Source organism: Epinephelus lanceolatus, chromosome 9, assembly GCF_041903045.1.
Source record: "Epinephelus lanceolatus isolate andai-2023 chromosome 9, ASM4190304v1, whole genome shotgun sequence".
In the NCBI taxonomy this organism is placed as follows: Eukaryota; Metazoa; Chordata; class Actinopteri; order Perciformes; family Serranidae; genus Epinephelus; species Epinephelus lanceolatus.
This window is the reverse complement of record NC_135742.1, coordinates 42,804,275-42,824,179: the sequence shown is the minus strand read 5'-3', so window position 1 is coordinate 42,824,179 and position 19,905 is coordinate 42,804,275. Positions and strand designations below refer to the sequence as shown.

At 40.5% G+C, this 19,905-nt stretch overlaps 1 protein-coding gene across 1 annotated transcript; it reads left to right on the top strand.

Moving 5' to 3' along the window:
* Positions 1 to 3,529: 3,529 nt before the first annotated feature.
* Positions 3,530 to 19,525, top strand: LOC117253151 (uncharacterized). Its single transcript, XM_033620520.2, has 5 exons — positions 3,530 to 3,677; positions 10,464 to 10,676; positions 12,493 to 12,735; positions 15,549 to 15,693; positions 18,572 to 19,525. Exons 1-5 carry the CDS (start codon positions 3,668 to 3,670, stop codon positions 18,606 to 18,608), a joined length of 648 nt encoding a protein of 215 aa, XP_033476411.1. The 5' UTR covers positions 3,530 to 3,667; the 3' UTR covers positions 18,609 to 19,525.
* The last annotated feature ends 380 nt before the right edge of the window (positions 19,526 to 19,905 follow it).

The window sequence follows — 19,905 nt, the reverse complement described above, 5'->3', positions numbered from 1 at the left end:
CCACAAAATCTTTGATCCATGTCATTCATAACTGGAATTTGAACAGTATTAACTTTGTCAGTAGGCTACAGCACAACAAAGTAGAAAATAACAACAATAAAAACAATCAAAACAGACAGCTTTTATTTACTTCAGTTTCACAGATAAGAAACAATAAATTGTGAGAACAATAAAGCTTTCACAAAAATAGCATTTCATGTCTTCTTCTTCTTTATACTGGCTTCATATGAGTAGAGAAAAAGGCTACTTAGGCTAATTTATAAAATGTAAAATGCCATAGGCTTGTGCTCACAATGTTAGCATGTTATATTTGCTTGGAAAACATGTTTAGTAGAAGACAGTCCTTTTGTCGATGTACCCTGTGAGCTGTAATGCAGCCAAATTTTGTAACATTACCTTTGTTAAATGTTGCTGTTGTCACTAGATTCACTTGAGTAGAGGAGAAGTTTGCTAGCCGCTAGGCAAACTTATACAACGTAAATTGCCATAGGCTTGTGCTAAATACATTGGCATGTTGTATTTGTGGGGGAAATGTGTCCAGCAAAAGCAGATGCTTTGTCTGTGAATGCTGCGAGTTATAGTGAAGCCGATTTGTGTATTTGAAATTGTCGTTATTAAGTTTACAGCGCTTTACAGAAACCCTGCCGCCAACTAATGTTTTGGAGGTGTATGTAACTGTTGTGCAGCTGCATATTTTCAAACAGAGAAAAAAATTCCTGTCTTTGCGTTTTATTTTTTATCACTTTATTTGTCTGTTTTTATAAACTGCTTGTGACATCTCAAATGTGGCTTTGACTTGCAACTGAAAACATGTGATGTCCAATATGTTCCATATTGCCCAGCCCTAGAATTAATCTGCAGATGTAGATGGAACTACATCCATTTTCAAAATTCGTACATGTTATTCCTATGGTCTAAGACAGTATGAAAATATTAGTAAAATGAAAAACCTCTCAATTCAAAAACTACGGTGCTAAAACTCAGATCTGTAATGTCATAGGGTATAAAGTCTGGAGCTGCTCCATAGACAATAAATGGTGAAAGATGTTCTAGATGACACTAAGAGCATCCAGGGGAATGTTCTGGGTATATGGGTTCATTTGCTGACAACACTAAGAGAATAAAGCTCACTTGAGTATAAAAAAAGAAAACAAACTTTCTCTTGGTCCACAAATCAGTCTCCTAATCATTGTCTATGGAGCATCTCCAGACTATACCCTATGACATTACAAGTTTGAGACTTACGTCTCTGGGCCCGTATTCACAAAGAATCCTAAGACTAAAAGTAGCTCTTAGTGATGTTATTCTAATAAGATTTTTCTTAGAATTTTCCCTTGGTAAGATAAAAGTTATTCACAAAGCATCTTAGGCCTTAAGAGAGCTCCTAAGGTGAAAACTGTTTAGAGGAGGGAGGAGGACTTTTAAGAAGCCTAAGAGTGTCTTAAACAGAGAAGATGGCATTAAGACATAGAGGAAGGAGAGATATTCTCAGTATATTTAACGACAGTGATTTAAGAGGACGCTACCGGCTTGATAGTGCAGGGATAATGTTTGTGGTTGACCTCATCAGGGATGAGCTTACTTTTCCCACCCAGCGTAGTAACGCAATAACGCCCGCTTTGGATTGCAGCACGTACCAGCGCTTCTCACGCTCATCGCTTGTGCGTAAAAGGAGAGGGAACGACACATTGATTTGTCGGGCAGTATGCTCCCAAGTCTACCTCTTCCCTTGTGCCGTGATCCTGGGACCGAATTTCCCTCTTAAAACTCCTTTGTTCTCCTCCACGAGCTGTGCCAACAGCAAACACTGCTCTTCTGTCCAGTTCGGCTTTCTCGCTCTTTTTCCTCCATTTCATTCATTGATTTGGTCATTCTGCCAAATCAAACCGCTTTCAGCAATCACAGTAATTGCTGACAGCTGAGTCTGCGTCCACCGTTAATATCAAATAGATTAAGTAGTAAAATTACCAGCATGGCGAGTTAACATAACAATAAGCAAATCAATATAATAATCGGCATGTTAATGAGGTACGTTCAAACATTTTGAAGCTGTGTAACAATTAATTTAATTTTGCTGAGTTTCATCATCATGACCTAAAATTATTTTCATGATTACACATTTCTTAATAGCCTACAGTCTAAGTTCTATGATCGGTTGATTTCACTGTCCATTCATTACTAGGAGCGCATTTTTTTTCTTTTTGTAACAACCAATCACAGCTTTTAGAAGACTGCCTCAAACCTAGCAACGGGGTCAACCACACCTCCTCACTAAGATAAAAGTTTCTGTCCCCTTCTTGCTCAGAGTTGCTCTCAGAAATTTCCTGAATCACTCTTAAGCTAAGATTCCTTGCTAGGAATTTTTAGGCTAAGTTAGGAGCTCTCTGAGAGGACTCTGAGAATCTTTGTGAATAGGGGCCCTGGTTTCTGGCTTTGAATAAGAGTAGCCCATGTTCACAAACATCGATTAAACTTTGCCAGGCAATGGAAATAACATACTGAAATTTTTAATTAAGATGGCATTCACCTTAAGGCTTGTTGTTTTCAGCTGAGACAATTTCTGAAAAACTCACGCAGTCACTGATGGTACGTATAAAACAGTCAGTAAAATAGTGTTTTTTTCAACAACTGTGAATCCCTGCAACCACAAGAGGTTCTTGAGCATTCAGTTATGAATGAACACACAAAATAATAGGCTGACTGGTTCAGTAGTTTGCAAGATTACCTGCGGACAGATACACACATACACACACACACACACACACACACACACACACATCCCTCTAAAATGAAAAAAAAAACATTTCATTTTATATTTACATTTTCGTGTGATTAAAAAAAAGTAAAATGGGATCCAAGGTGAATTACAGCTTGCCTTAAAGGAATACCTGTGGATGTTTTAATCAAAATATCTGGGTCCAGGCCCTGTAATAACTCTTCTTCTCTGGCATTTTAACAGATAGGAACAGATGAAGAAAAAGTCTTTGTTTAGCAATGCCTGGCTTGTCTGAGTTACTGCATCTTTCTCCTTATTACCCATAAGACCTTCCATTTGAGGGTAGTTTACTGCAGTCGGTTTGGATTCCATTCTCACTCTTTAACAACTTGTACCACAGCACTCTTGGCAGAGGACTGACAGGCATTACAATGTGTTTATTTGCTGCTGCCATGTTCCAGCAGCACTGTTCACACCAAATGACCCAAAGAAAGTGAGGATATACACCAGAGGTAAAAATAAATAAATACATTTAAAAAAGCACTCATGGTGAAAGAATGTGAACCTGCACTGACTAACACCATTGGCTGTTTTTAGCCAACTGTTGAGCTGAAACAGTGGATCTTCAACAAAGTGACCAGAGTGCAGGTTACATTCCCTCACAGCCTTGTTAAAATATCAACCTAATGCCATTGTGTCACACAAACCAAAGCTTGTTACTATGGCAGTAAATTATGGCACCTAACCTCCAATAGCCCTACCAACCACAAACAAACCCAGAGAGTGAGCTCACAGTCCTTTAGCAACAGTGGATCTACAGTAACAGCTGTGCTGGTAAAATCAGTCTTGGATGTGGATCCATATTCAGTGAAACATTACAAAATGGGATTTCAATCAAAATCTGTATATGAGATTCTGCTGAGGGCCCTGCTAAAATACATGAATGCCTGAATGAGAGCAGGTAAGAGAACTTATATCTTTGTGGGAGAGTTGCTGAAAGGCACTGTAATGAACTGTAACCCTAGCCCAAACCACACACATGCTTTCTGTTAAAATGCTGTTGATAACACTGCTTGTCCAAGTCACTGAAACTAAATGGCCAAATCCCCTCCAGAAGTGTGTGCCTTCTGTTTTTCTTTAAAATGTGTCTGGCCATTAAAATGGGCCGTAAAAAGTACTAGCTGTGTGAACTGGTGAGCAGTGTTGTCCCAGGACAGAAGGAAACCCCTATCCTCTTTGATTAAACACATTATTTGATTATTCCCCAATCAGTCAATGAATCAATCCAATACTATACTGATAGTGTGACTAACTCTGTTTGATTGTTGCAGGGAGTTTGGTGACAATGCCTGCTGCTGGTCAGAAAAAAATGTTTTTCCTTTTGCCTTTTTGAAAAAGGTGTTTAGTTTTTAGAGTTTAAAAACTAAGATAATTAAATGAGATGAACTTCATTGATCTTACACAGGAAAAGGACTTGACAACCAGCAGGGCATGTAAAAACAGAGATTACTGTCCAGCATTACCAGCAATAAATGCACCTTATTCAAAAATTAACAGCATGCTAACATGCCCACATGCTGTAATGGTAAAAAATTATACCGCTTTACATCGGCGTGCGAGTATTGTCATTGTGAGCATGTTACCATCCTGACGTTAGCATTTAGCTCAAATACCGCAGTCATGGCTGTACAATTTCTGTGTTGTTATGATCTGTGCAGCTCCATTAATTTGTTTCTTGTTGTGTTTTCAGATGTTTATATATTATTATTTATTTATTTCAGAATTCAGCATACACATTTGTAGCTTTCAATTAGTTTAACTTTTTGTCAGTAAGTAAGAATGTACAATGTTACACACTGCAGGTAGCAACTTCTTTTATATAAATTCAGTTCAATTCATTTTATTTATAAAGCCAAATATCACAAATCACAATTTGCCTCAGAGGGCTTTACAGCATATGACATCCCTCTGTCCTTTGGACCCTCACAGCAGATAAGGAAAAACTCCCCCCCACAAAAAACATTTAACAGGGGGAAAAAAATGGTAGAAACCTCAGGAAGAGCAACTGAGGAGGGATCCCTCTTCCAGGACGGACAGAGGTGCAATAAAGCGATAAAGTCTGTATAGGGAGGGTGGTAGGAGTGGTGGATGGGTCAATCAAACTCCACACTTTCACATGAGAGTCTGCCATTCGGTGTGAATTTTAAGCCAAACCATAATGGTCTTTCTAAACCTAAGTTTATTTTGAAAAAGACTTGCATGTAACGCGTAAATTGACACCCCGACCGTAACATTCAAAACTGACGCAGGAGGTAGTTAACGTGTCATATTTAGACGTGTAGGCCCACTGACAAAACTGAAGTATTTGACAAGTTGGGATGAGAACATGTTGTTTGTGCACAAATCAGGCGGCAACCTCCAGGGCTGAAAATGAAGCCAACAGGGTAGTGCCAAAATCTGCAATTCCTTACATGGCCACTTGAGGCTCACTCCAAGAGCAAGTCAATGCCCGTAGACCTCCATATTAAAATGCCCAACTTTACAGCAGAAATATACATGCTTATAGCCTGGTACAAAAACAGCTCTGGTCTTTATAGCTAATTACCACCGGGTCGCTATGAGCAAGGCTGTATGCTGACAGTGTCCTCTGCTTCTCAGTCAGTCAAGTCCACAAACCAGTGGGTGACGCCATGGTATTTATGTCCATTATTTTTACCATCTATGGCTTAAAACCTAACCACACACTAACCACAGCATTGTAACAAAATAAAACTTAAACATAAGAAATGTAAAGTTTCAATATATATGCTACATATGAAACATACAGATTAACATATCCTTGGTTTGCATAAATGTACAATGCCAACATTAATTCTGGCAGGTAGTGGGGTTGTCAGAGGGGTAGCGTCTGCACTATAAGCCTTAACTGAGGCATTTCAGAATTACTGCACCATTGTTTTTAATAAGATCATTCATTACTAATGAGTACTGTATGTTGTGTGAAGTTGTAGAGATGGTTTTACAGAATACAAACATAGTGAATGACTTTTATTACATAATGCCAGTGAGAAATGGTATTTGTTTTGATGAAAATGCAAAAAAAGCTGTTCCTAAACAAAACCAGATATAAATGTGTTGTTCTCATGGTATGCACACAAGACAACACACAGCAAGCTACATATGGCAAATGTCCTCCAGTCTGTACATGCCGTCTACAATCAAGGCCTCATTTACCCCCAGTAACCTCCTCAATCCAGACTGTGTTCACTAACCTCAGAATTATGTGGTGTGTGGAATTTATTTTCTAAGTCCGTTTTTCTTTCTTTTTTAAAACAGCCATCCACTTCTTATAGGAAAACTAAGATAATCAGTTCCTGCAGTTGCACTGTGGTGTGTAAGTCCAAGCTCTTCCCTTAGCCAAATATACTGTAAACTGCATTTGTCATAAAGCTGTGGTAGTCCTGCAAGCTGCCCAGAGTGCAAAAATACAACTAGTATGGTGTTACTGTAACATGACAAAAGCACAAGTGTTTATTTTAGATTTTTATATGAGATGTGAGCATTTATCATTCAATTTCAAAAACACTTTATAAAACATATATATGGTGACTATACTTCAACTTGAAGCTTCAATAGCAGAAAGAAGGCAGGAAGTAAGATGGCAACCAGTTTCCCAAAGGACAGACTGAAGCTGGGGAGAAATTGTGGTTCATCGTCAGCTTACAACCATGAGCATGTTACCTATGGGTGGGAATCAACAGAGGACTCAATATAGGATATTATCACGATGCTTAGGTCACAATTCGATATTATTGCAATATTGCGATATGCTGAGTATTGCGATAAAATCTATGGCAATATAATGAGGTTTATCACCTTTTTTTTTTTTTACCAATTTCCCCCAAAGGAAAACTTTGTAAACATCAGTTCTATTTCATCCCTGCTGACCGCCAGAGCACTGAATATTCCCCTTCGCGCATGCGCAGTATACCAACAATGTCACCTGTGACCCCTGGATGACCCGATAATCTTCCGGTAACATCAGAGGATAATTTCCTTGTCATCTTCTCGCACGCAGGTTGCTTTTGGAAGCATTGAACTGCATTTCAAACCTATATCCCGTCGCTAGTAGTTCCATGGCCATGTCGTCAGAGCAGCAGGACCACACTGCCAACGAAGTGCTGCGAAGCGCAATGCACCGAAATTCTCACGCGAGCCCATTCACATCAGACGCGCATTTCTCCACGCAGGTCGACAAGCACTTCTGCTCCCAGCTGTTGTCTCCGTCACATTTGGGGCTGTTTTTCCATCATGGGTATCTCTCTCTGTTTGCGTGTGTGTGCCCCAACCCCCACCCCCTATAGCCGGTCCACACTCGAAGTGAAGCCAGTTTCCTTTCGGCGCCCATGTTAACCGATTGTGTCATCCACACCAGCCGCGCCGCGCAGCTCCGCTGCCAGCCCTGCAGCGATCATTTCGGCGTCTGGTCTATTTTCTGCACGAGCCGCGAGCGAATGTGTCAAGCCGGGCAGTTACCCATGATGGAAAAACAACAGCTGGGAGCAGAATCGCTTGTCGACCAGCGGGGAGAAATTCGCGTCTGATGTAAACGGAGGTGCTCCGGCTCGCGCGAGAATTTCAGTGGGCTGTGCTTCGCAGGCAGTGTGGCCCTGGCATAATATGTATAGCCTATATTCCTGCCCAGCTTGACACATTTGCTCGCGGCTTGCACAGAAAATAGACCAGACGCCGCAACAGTCGCTGCAGCGCCGGCAGCGGATGACACAATCGGTTAACATGGGCACCGAAAAGAAATTGGCTTCGCTTCTCGGCACTTCGAGGCTATTTGCAGCGCTTCCACGTCAGGTGTGGCCCTGGCACCCTCCAGGAGCTGCGACGGCATTCTTTCCCTCTTGAGAGGAGTTGTTAAACCACGTTTGATGGACGCGGTGCCTCTTTTTGCCAATAAGGCAGTGTTTCACTTCCCTCTCCAGAGAAGGTATGTAACTCCTAAATTGTTTGCAAACTAATGTTATATTACCTACTTTGTTAAAGACTTGTTGGTGAAAGTTGCGTTTCTGCAACATCTTCCTGAAGAAGCTGAAGTTAGCTTCTGATTCACCAGCTTCCGTTTCGGCACTTAAGGAGAAAGTTAAGGGGAAATTGACTTAATGTGCAGTGCGACTGTTTGTCTGTTTTTTTGTGACACTTCTTGATGTGAAAACATTTTAAACATTTTAGGTAAGACATTAACTTTGCCTGACACCCACTATTGTATTTGTGAAACATTTATTTTATTTGTGAAAATGCTAAAGGGGAGATTTCACCGTTTTTGTTTTATACCTACACCTCATTAGACCAGGTCCAGATCAAAAACCACTGTACCTAGACTTCTCAAATCTGGCCTAGATTATCCTACAGAAGCTAAACATTCATTCAGGCACAGTTTCTGATTTGTGAAACCTTTACTCGATTTGTGAAAATGCAATAAAGACACATTTCACCATTTTTTCAGAATATAGACCACTTTGGACCAGGTCCAGATCAAAAACCACTGTACCTAGACTTCTCAAATCTGGCCTAGATTTGATGCTGCCTGCTAAGAATCCAGACTGTCATCGCATTTTTTTTCTCAAGAGACGCAGGTGTCAAAGCCGTGTTGACAGGAAAGAGGCAAAGGAGAAAACAGCAAAATCACCTGGGGCAGTGCGGGCGGGGCATCAAGGCCACTGTGGCCTTAGGGCAGATATTTTTTTCAAGGGCACAGGGCCAAATGAGGAGGCCATGGCCCTCATGGCCCTTGTGAAATTCCTGCCCTGGCTGGTAGTACGTGTTCCCTCCCTCCAGCATACGGTTTCTATACTCCAGCTACCCGCAGCGTTCACGCTTAGGGCTCCCACTCCTCAGCGCAGAGTTCACTGGCCAAGAAGGAAGACAGCTCCATGCGTGATATTGTGCGCATGGTCCTAGATCAGAGCGAACCCTAGGTGGGCCACGTGGGACAGGCCGCATTCCTCCTAGCCATTCCCTCGGCGAAGCATGTCAGTGAGCTGCACGCTCTGTCTGTCAGTGACTCATGTCTGAGGTGGAACTCAGATGGATCAGGGGTCACTCTGTGGCCGAACCCAGCATTCCTCCCTAAGGTGCTCTCACGCTCGCACCTCAACCAGCCTATAAGGCTTGCACAGTTTGACCCTCTGTCAGGAGAGAGGGGTGACAAGTCGGAACTGTTGTGCTCACTGTGGGCCCTAAGAGCATATATTGCAGCTACCACAGGTATTCGACGGTCGGAACAGCTCTTCCTCTGCTATGGTGGCCCTACCAAGGGTTGCGCTCTCTCTAAACAGCATCTGTCACACTGGATTGTGGATGTCATCCGCAATGCATATGGGGCGAGTAACTGTCCCGTGCCATTCGGTGTGAGGTGCCACTCTACCAGGAGTGTCTCCACATCTTGGTCGTCCCTGAGAGGAGTATCCCTGGAGGACATTTGTGCTGCTGCCTCATGGGCAGGACGTGGTCCTGTTACCGGAATCCTTTAATTCTACTCATTGAGGTTTGCACCGCCTCTGGTGGTCAGCAGGGATGAAATAGAATGAAAGTTACGAATGTAACTACGGTCCTATGAATCCCGAATGACCACCAGAACTCTGTCACTCAGAATCCTCGTGTTCTCGCGAGAAGATTCTGTAGGAAATTATCCTCTGATGTCACCAGAAGATATAGTCTCCTTTGGGTCATCCAGGGGTCACAGGTGACATTGTTGGTATGTTGAACTGCGCATGCGCAAAGGGGAATATTCAGTGCTTAAAGTACCGCCTCTGGCAGTCATTCGGGATTCATAGAATCGTAGTTACATTTGTAACTTTTGTTTTACCTCATAAAATAAATTCCTCTTTGCCACCAACTGAGACCTCTGCTGACCTCAACAGGGGAAAAAACCTCAGTACCATTTAGAGGACAGCAAAAGCAACTGATTTTATTATTCTACTACCAAATGTTGTATTAAAATCTGTATTTGCAAAAATGAATCATTCATACAATACAATATTGCCACATCAACACATCTCAGTATTAATATACTACTGATAGGACTGAGGTTTGATGAAAATGATAATGATGTGAATCATATCCGCTACTAACCCATCCCAAACACCTAGTGAAACACCTCTTGGAGATTTTAAGTTAGACAGCAGTCTCTACCACCATCAGCATTAAAACACCAAATCAGGAAATACCTTTTGGAGGAATGCGCTTCTTATGACAAACAGTTGTGGAGGCTCATGGAGACATGTTACTAAGATGCTATTCTGGTTTTCTGTTCCTTTCATCTTTTGTCACCCATCTGCAAGTTCTGCAGATGGATCAGACCATGTGCTTCACATATTACTTGAACATATTGAATCCAATGCAAATCCTGGTTTCACTTAGTGGATTCAAACAACAGAGACAGTTTCTTTAGGAATGTTTTAACTCCATAACAATGAATTCAATGCAGATTCTGAAGAGATACTTTGAAGAGTTTTTTTGTTATGTAATATATTCAGCCCATATTATAAAAAATCTAGCAAAGCAGGGAGCGTCCATTTATAAAATATCTATCTATAATATCTGTAGCTTTGAAATCCACACCAAGGCCTATAAAACTGTGAGCATTCAACAATGCAAACAAAGTCATAAAATTGTATTGTAAGTCATGCAGTTTTGCTTACTGACTACAATGACTGTACACCATCTGTCTTTGCAGTAAAACATGCTGGATGTATGATGAATGGCAGGAGGAAACATCAAGCAGAGTGCGGTGCAGGTGAAAGCATGAATGTCCACAGGGAACAGAAGAGGGACTTTCAGTCTAAAGCCTTTCATGAAAGCACAGTGTTCACTTTGCTTCCACCAAGACCACATTCCTATGGAGACGCATGCCTTTCCTCCAGAGGCTCTGAGCTGCTGGGCCTGCAAGGTGACTACATGCTGCCTGTCACTGTATCCTCAGAACACATGACATAGCATGCAGTTTTGTAATGGCATAATGTTGTGGCATGCCATTTCATGTTGTGTCATTCATTTATAGTCTTGTCATCTGAAGCTGTGCTTTTTAAATGTATGTCGTGTCACAGCCCAGTCCCCAGAAGAAAATGTTGGCATGTATGTTACTGGAAACGACATTTGTACTTTTCAATATTTCTAAAGTGACGCAGTATATGAGCTGACTTTGCCACTGGGAGATGGAGGGGATGGTGGATGGCATAAATAAATAAATACACAAATACACGCTCCCTGTATATAGAATACACAGTCACCATAAAAACTGTTGGCATTGTACATTTCTGTAAACCACAGATACATAACATTTATCGTCAATGCTGTGCTTAATGTATGGTTAGGTTTAAGCACAAAAACCTTAGAAAAGATTATGTTTTGTCTTGAAATACCCATGTTTGGTGGCACAATAGTTGCTGTAAAAGCAGGGACAAAAAATAAATAAAAAAAAAACCTGGGATGGAGTGCTCAAACGATGCTGGGAAACTAAGCTAACTGTGGGGACTGTGTATTTCTTGAGAAACGGGGAGCAATGGGTGTTTGTTTTTAGGTTAACAGGCTATCCCAGACATGGGCTTTGGTCCAGTAGGACATTTTTCAGACTAATAGGGCTTCGGAACTATGGGTCATCTGAACAATGGCATGGCACTGTTCTAGCAGGGATTGTGTGTTGTAAACCTAAACACGATCTTTTCCTAACCTTGTGGTTTTTGTGCCCAAACTTAACCACGTATTCACCACGGCGTTGTTTAAACATGAAGTTTCAATGTATCCCCTACATGAAAATCTAACATATCTGTGGTTTGCAGAAACGTACAATGGCAACAGTTTTTTCGAGTGGCTAGGTAGCATGTCATGTTAGAATTTGTTGTTGTGTACTACTATTTCCTGCCATTTCATTTCATGTTGTGCGACTTTATGACCTGTTGATGAATTTCAAGTTGTGTTACTACATTTTTTTTTGTTTCATGTCATTTATGTTTTGTTGTGTTGTGTTATTTTTAGTCATGTCGATAAAAGGCTTATCTTACACTGTAAAAATGACAACACAGGATGCAGTGCAGTAAACACAAACAAGAGACGTACTATTAAAATGACAAAAAGGTTGCACACTGTAAACAAAGACAAGACAAGACAAAATAACAAAGCATGGACTGTGAAAAAGACAATCCTTATAATCGTTTTCACAGCACATCCTTTTTAACAATTTTTACAGTGTATCTCCTGGATGTCTCCCTGGGCTTCACTTTCTACAGTGCTTTCTATGTTGTAATTTTTTACAGTGCAATCTTTTTTTCTTTTTATTTATTTATTTGCATTTTATCTCCTAAATATCTTCCTGGGCTTCACTTTTTTACAGTGAATCCCTTGTTGTCAGTTTTTTTACAGTGTATCTCATCTCATTTTAAGCTGTATAATTTAATTTTGTGTACTTTAATTTTATGCTGTGTTGCGTTGTGTTAAGTTGTGTTACGTATTTTCAAGTCTTGCCATTAGGTTTAGTATCATGTCAGTAATGCTGTGTCACTTATTTTTGTGTTATATTGTGTCACATTATTTGGTGAAATGTCATGTCATTTTGTGTTATTTCCCACCACATCCTGTGGTAACCTCTTGTCATTTCATCTTCACATGTTCATGCTGTCAGTATTACCCCTGCTGGTTTTAGAGCTAAATATATATCAGTATACAAAACAATCAATATTGTACTCATGGTATCATTATTCCTGTAATAGTGCAGGGACTCTGCTGTCACCTTCAGCAGAAGCCCAGCAGTGGAAGGGTGACACAAAGGGTGACACCACAGAGCAGAGGGGGAGGAGGGGGGAGCCTGACGCTACTAAGCAGACTCAAGGGAAGGCCGCAGAGCAGAGCAAAACCAGCACTGAGGACCAGTACTGGGAGCAGACCTGAGATAAGTCCAGAGGGTGAAGCTCCCACTGTGTGTCATTGCAGAGATCCAGTCAGTCAAACAGCAGGTGAATAAATCACACGTTTACATATCCATATATTCATGTATCCGCTGCTAATCAAGCCAAATAAAACCTGCATTATAGCTGTATAAATAGACATCTGTGGACTTACCCAGTGCTGTATCTTCAGCCTATCATTGCCAGCTTTCAGTGAGGATCAAATCCCGGCCACACATTTTTCTCTTTATTTTGGCTTTCTGTCCCCACTATATCATGCCCCAAAATATTGCTTTTTGAAAATGTCAGCCTGTTTCACTTTAGTGTTATGATTTTCATTATATACACAAAGACATAAAAACAATACATAGCAATAAACACTGGCAACAAAGACACACACCACAGACACATTTCATTTTGTCAAAGTATTTCATGATCATAAAATAGGGATTTAATGTCTCAGTTCAACAGCAAATGAGTCGCTGTTAGTCTTGGTTAACATGTAGTATTTGTGAGTCAAAATAAAATCTCTGTTTTATGCTAATTTAGTTGATCAACAACAGAAATAGATAACTGTGTAAATGAGATCACTTAAATCATGAGTCCAGCTGTATTAAGCACAGTCTAGGTGTTGGTAGGAAGCAGGAGGGAACACATGGTTGATTAATTTGCTGAGACTCAGCAGAGAAACCAGACTGTCAGACTGTTTTTTTCTATTGTTAAGGCATTTCAGTATGGATGGAGATTTTTTATAAGAACAACCTGAAAACACTAGTGCACATAATGTATGTGTTTTTTTTTTTAAGGTTATTCTGTCTCTCTGTCCCTCCACTCCTGCTACATTCCCTGTTCCTCAACACCCTTTATTTTTTCATTTTTGTATTTTCGACCTTATCACCAGAATTTGATTTATTTTTATTTAACCCATTTTTACCCAGGTTAGTCCCACTGAGATCAGTAATCTCTTTTTCAAGGGAGACCAGGCCAAGATGGCAGCATAAAAATTAGAACACAACAATGAACAGCAAGGACATAAAAAACACAAACATAAAACATAAAACAGAATAAATGTTACGTTTCCGCAAACCACTGATACATTACATTTACATGTGATTATATAGAGATAAGCTGAAACTATATGTTTCAACAACACTGTGGGTAATACGTGGTAAAGTTTAGGCACAAAAAACACTTAGTTATAATTAAAAAAACATCATGTCTTGGCTTAAAATACCCACACTGGGGGGCACAATTCCTGCTGAAAGAGCAGCAGTGTCTCTGTAAAAGAACACTTTCCATTGCACTATCCCCGCTGGATAAACATCAGCAGGTCACTAAAAAACGCAGTGATGACTTGCTAAAACAGAACCTGTTTTGTTGATCTCAAATAGTGGTCTGCAGGCATCTCACCTAGGTGGCACACTATCAACCTTCCCCTCCATCTCATGATGACAAGTTAGCTCATATACTACGCCACTTTAGAAATGTTTATAGGATATGAATGAATTGTGCAAATCTAACATATTTGTACAGAAGGGCCCTTCTTTGCGGAGTTTGCATGTTCTCCTCACGTCAGCATGGGTTTTCTCAAGGTGTTCCAGCTCCTTCCCACAGTCCAAAGACATGCAGGCTGATTGGTGACGCTATGTTGCCCATAGGTGTGAATGTGTGCCCGAATGGTTGTCTGTCTCTATGTGTCAGGCCTGTGATAGTCTGGCGATCTGTCCAGTGTGTACCCCTTCTCTTGCCAAGTGTCAACCGGGATAGGCTCCAGCCCCCCCGCAACCCCTAACAGGTTGAGTGATTTCGAAAATGAATTTGAATGTTTCTTTAAAATTTAAATGTTTCTTTAAAATGTTGGCATTGCGCGCGTCTGCAAATGATAAATTCATTTGCAGACGCGCACAATGCCAACATTTTATTCTAGAGACTGGCTGGTCATTTTCCATCCATCACCCTCGGATTTTCCTTCCCTTCTCCATCACCTGACTGCCCCACCAATTTAATCACTTGACAATCCAATGCTTTTTAATCAAAATAATTGTATAATAAGTGCTTGAGGACCCACTGTACTTTTGAGCAACAAGAGTTATCAGAAATCAGTCAGAATCGTTCTAAATCAAAGTCATTAATTGTTGATATTGTGCTGTGATTTTGCAGTGTGTTCACAGGAGTCCACTCCTCAGGGTGTAAGACCATCTAAAACATTATTTAGACATCATATGAAGCTAAAACTCTCAAGTGAAAGCATGGAAACAAAATGAATCCATGATACCAGAGGAATCTGATCTAAATTTCTTATTAGAAAAAGCTTTCATCAAGATCTGATTTTTGATTTGAAAAAAATATATATCATCTTTCTAACTGTATCTGGTATTAATATGGACTCTTACATTTCATAATGGGGACTAAAGCTGCTGTTTACTCACACTGCTAACCACTTGAAAGGTCTTTTGATCAGCACACACACATAAACACAACAGCTTCCATCTGCCTGTAAATCTCTATAATCATATCCAGACAACATGCATATATGACTTCTTCTTCTGGCTTAGGGGCGGGAGCAGCTGTACTTATTTCTGGTGACTCAAACAAATAACCCAATTTCATTGCCAATTGACATGACAGTTTCTGTGTATTGCATTCTTGTTGTATTATTTGTACTGAAGGCAGAGTATGTTTTTGCTGCAGTTTGGGTAATTGCCTTTGGATATCCTCTGAAGCACACACAGTTTTTCAGATGTGTCTAATCCATCAGCCAGCCACAGATCATAGTGTCTGAACCATTGGCAAGCAGTGAATGACATCTGCAGCATGAATGTGACTGAATTTAAAGCTGCGTCTGACTGTGACAGACTCTTTGAAACGTTCTCTCCTCCCAGAAACTCCCACAACCCCCTGCAACAACAACGAGAGGCAGGCTTGTCACGGGCATCCCGGCGCCACAAAGGTTTCAGTGCTCCATCTGTATCTGCCTTCATCACTCTGTGATGATGAGGAGCAGGACGTTGAGGCACAGGAGATGAGGTATGAGTTCTTGGTAGTGGTATTTGGGGTGTGGAGGCCGTGGCGAGTCATAGCAGAGCAGCCATCTGCTTCATTTTCATGAACTGCTCCTTGGTAATATCTTCCACGTCACATCTGTGGTTTTCACCCTCCTTTCGAGAATCTGGAACAGAGCTCTGAAACAGGTCTCATAAGTGATGTCAGTTGGAGGGTGGGGAGACAAAAAATATTTTCCCAAGCAATTAGAACAACTGGAGTGCATGTAAAGGAATGCCCACTGGGTCTAAATGGGATTTGTTATATTCATTTTGCAACAATTGAGCCAAAGAGTATGAAGTTACAGGATGCTCTGTAAAAAATAGTCTTGGAAAATATCAGTGTAGAAATGGATAAAGACCGACCCAGTTGACAGAAAAAAAAAAGTTGGCATTTCTGCAAACCATAAATACATTACATTCACACGTTATTCTGTGACTGATAAGTTTCCACTACACTTAAGCCTAGTTCACATTACACGATTTTCTCCCTGATTTTGCGTCGCAGAGACTATCGTAATCTTTTGAGCGCTCATACCTGGCGACGTGTGTTTCTGTCAGCGTGAGTCTCACCAACTGCGTTACGACCTGTGTGTGCACGCCACAAGATTTCTCCACTGATCCCTCGCCGACAGAGCCCCAGATAATGCGGTGACGTCACCAAACTACATTTCAAACTTAGAGACGACACATCATAAAGGCATGGATATTCTTCCCAGTGTTGAATCAGATCTGCCTCCAGGGCCTGGCTCCAAACACAACGCGCTCCCTGTGACCCTGTGGACGCCGCCATTGTTGTTGTTCGAGTGTTGCCAGATCTTGAGAGAGAAACAAGCAACCAGGGCTATGGAAACAAGCCCAAAAGAAGCAACTATCATGCGTTTTTAAATAACTTATTAGATGGATATATATATAGAGAAAGGGGATGTTTAAAGAGCAAGCCCAAATAAGCAACTCCACTTTAGAAACAAGCCCAAAGTTGCGGCTAATAAGCGGACCTGGCAAGTGGCAACCCTGCGGCTTGTCATGTCAGACATCTCCAGTTTTCTAGCATGCCAGATATCCAGTCCCAGTCACAGACGAGGGGACAACTTGCTCGTAGGATTGTTCACACATGAGGACTCATTGTGGCAGACTATCTGCTGACTCACCTCTGACCCAAGGTGGCTCTCAAGATCCTCTGCGACGTCAAAATCACAGTGAAAATCGTGCCATGTGAACTAGGCTTTAGTTGAATATGTGTTGAGGTTAAGGCACAAAAAACACTTGGTTATGGTTAGGAAAAGATTATGTTTTGGCTTAAAATACTTGGTTTGTGGGGCACAATCACCACTGAAGAGCAGCTTTGTCTCAGTAAAAAAACAACCACTTTTTGTGCCTAAAAAGCCACTGGAAAAACACTGATGCCCACTACAAAACACCCATGTTTGGTGCCTTAAAAGCTGCTGGAGAAATTGCGATGGTCACTACAAAATACCCATGTTTGATGCTTAAAAGCCACTGGAAAAGCAGCAATGTCTCAGTAAAAAAACAACCACCTGTTGTGACTAAAAAGTAGCTGGAAAAACAGCAACACTTGCTGTAAAACACCCACATTTGGTGCCTAAAAAGTTGCTGGAAAAACAGTAATGACCCCCTAAATCACAACCACTTTTGTTTGTTAGTCAAAAAACGGTGTTCTACAGCTTGGCAGGCATCTCACCATGGTATCTCACCATCCACCGTCCCCTCCACCTCCAGACGACAAAGTCAGCTCTTATACTAGATGACTTAGAAATGTTGATATGATTCTTATGAAACGTGGTAGAGGGTCAGCCCAATAAATCTTAAATGGTTTTAACACCTTGTTAAAGCTGCACTAATCAATAGTTTCATATGTGCACAATATTAAAAGACAAAAACAAATGTCTTAAGCCCTGCTAGTTGTCCTTACAGCTACACAGTGCTTTATACATGACATTAAGAAAGTAGTGTAGAATATTAAAGACATGATAATTAAATATTTTCATGTTATGATTTGCCTTAAGGTGGCACCAGAGTAAAGGCCACTGGGTCATGTATGAATGTGCTCCGTCATTTTGACTGCAATCTACATTTTAGATAATGGGAAAACTTGAGTACAAGTGTAAAAATTGGCTCAATGCTAGAGCTATAGGTGGTGCCAGAGGAAGGTCAGAGGCTCATTAGAAACCATTAGGATTATCATGTGGGAGCATGAATAGTCACAGCTGTTTGATAACAATCTGCCTATTTTTCAAGATAACGATAAATAAAAATCACTCCATAGTTTCTGGGACACCTTGCTATAAATGCAAATGCTGGATAGAGGCAGATAAGCAGATAAACAGGCTTACTGACATGACAACCATAAGGCTCTGCCGTGAACAGAATACAAAGGTTGTAGTCATGGCAGTTACTATCACTGAGGATGCCAAGGACATGTCATTTCTTTATATTTCTGCTCTAAGTTTAGAAGTGTAACACTTTTCATGAGCAATTTATGTTCTGTTGTTTAAACTTGTATAGTACACTTAACATTCTAAAGGCTCCAAGGGTCCTTTTGCTATAGTATAGCAGTGATGTTGCAGGGTACATTTCCTGTGTCCCTGAGGCATTGAAATCTGAAAGCAAGCAGTAAACTCACTATAAACATGTCCAAAGGACACATCCTATTTTTTTTCCCCCTCAATGATGCTACATTAAAAAAACAACTCCCAAATGTGCTTGAAATCACAACAGTGGCGTCATCTGGCTTTACTTATTCTTTCTCATGTCACAGAAATCGCAGAGTGAAACTTGTGTTATGGATGTTATTACCATACTGTCCTTGATATGTCTGTGTTTTTTTCTGGTGATCTGCACAGATCTGACACCAGCCTGTCCTCACCCCACCTTCTCTGAAGCTCTGTGCGTCACTGTTGCCCGGCAAAGATGACATGTCATTGGCAAAACACGGAGGTCCCCAGGGATCCGTGCCTTTCCTGTGTCTGCCCCCAAACAGTGAAACAGCATTCCCCCCACAATCCACCCTCTCTATTGACTCTTTTAAGTCCAGGCACAAAAACCTACTTTTATTCATTAGCGCTCAAGTCCCCCTGATGTGGCTTTCTCTGACACAAGCCTATGTGTGTTGTATCTATAAATGTGTGAGCTGTGTACCTGACAGTTATGTTGCCTCTCGTGTATGTGTTTTTCACATTTTATTCCTTTTGTACAGCACTTTGGTTGAATTGAGTTGAGTTGAGTTAAGTTGCCCTGTTTCCTTTTCTGATAATCCTTCATTGTGATACTGTGATTCCGCCACTGATCCATATTACATTGACTAGTGTCAATGATGATCCGATGATGTTTTACTGTCCAGGGGACACACCGTGTTGAAGAAATATTTTCACTGGTGGCTGTCATTTTCCTACCCTCTACACAGGTAATATCTTGTACAGGACAAGATCCTGTTTTTTATAGTCTCAATGTGTGAAAGGAAAACATAAAAACTTTTCTCTCAAAGTGTTTGGCTATTAAATTGATACATAATAATAGCTTATCAAAATTGTGATGGATTATCACATTATATCACAATCATATATCACATTTGATTTATTTGATGCTCAATGATTTTGGTGGTCTCTACATTCAACTCAAGATGTGATATTTGTATAATGTTTTTTACACAGACTGTAAATCAAGAATCATAATTACACAGTGGTCAGATTTAGGATTTTATTTGTTTAATTTTCAGATACATTTTTGTCATACATGACCATAATTAGAACCATATAACCTCAAATGTGAGAGTAACACTACAATATATATTTGAAAAACCCCACAAATTTTATTAGAAATTCACTCAAATGGGCCTGAAGGGCTGAAACCCTATTGTTGTTGTGCTGTTTTCAATCAATCAATATTATTATTATTATTATTATTATTATTATTAGGGGTTCAAGCCTGAAGGGCTGAAACCCTATTGTTTTTTTGTAATAATAATAATAATAATAATAGTAATTATTATTATTATTATTGTTATTAAGAAATGTTTTTGCAAATTCCCATGAGATGGTACATAGTAGAGACATGAAATGTTTACCAATGATTGGAAGTAGTGTGCAAATGCTGCTCAAGAAATATAATGCCAATAGGCCAGATGGGGGCGCTATAATAAAGGTTTGAAGACATTTTTTTGGAAGGCCACCACCCACAC

What these genes read in the sequence shown, in the direction of transcription:
- LOC117253151 (XM_033620520.2), top strand. An exon ending in TGAGCTGCTGGGCCTGCAAG is followed by an intron (nt 10,677 to 12,492) that starts GTGACTACATGC and finishes TTCCTGTAATAG; the next exon opens with TGCAGGGACTCTGCTGTCAC. An exon ending in GTTGAGGCACAGGAGATGAG is followed by an intron (nt 15,694 to 18,571) that starts GTATGAGTTCTT and finishes TGATCTGCACAG; the next exon opens with ATCTGACACCAGCCTGTCCT.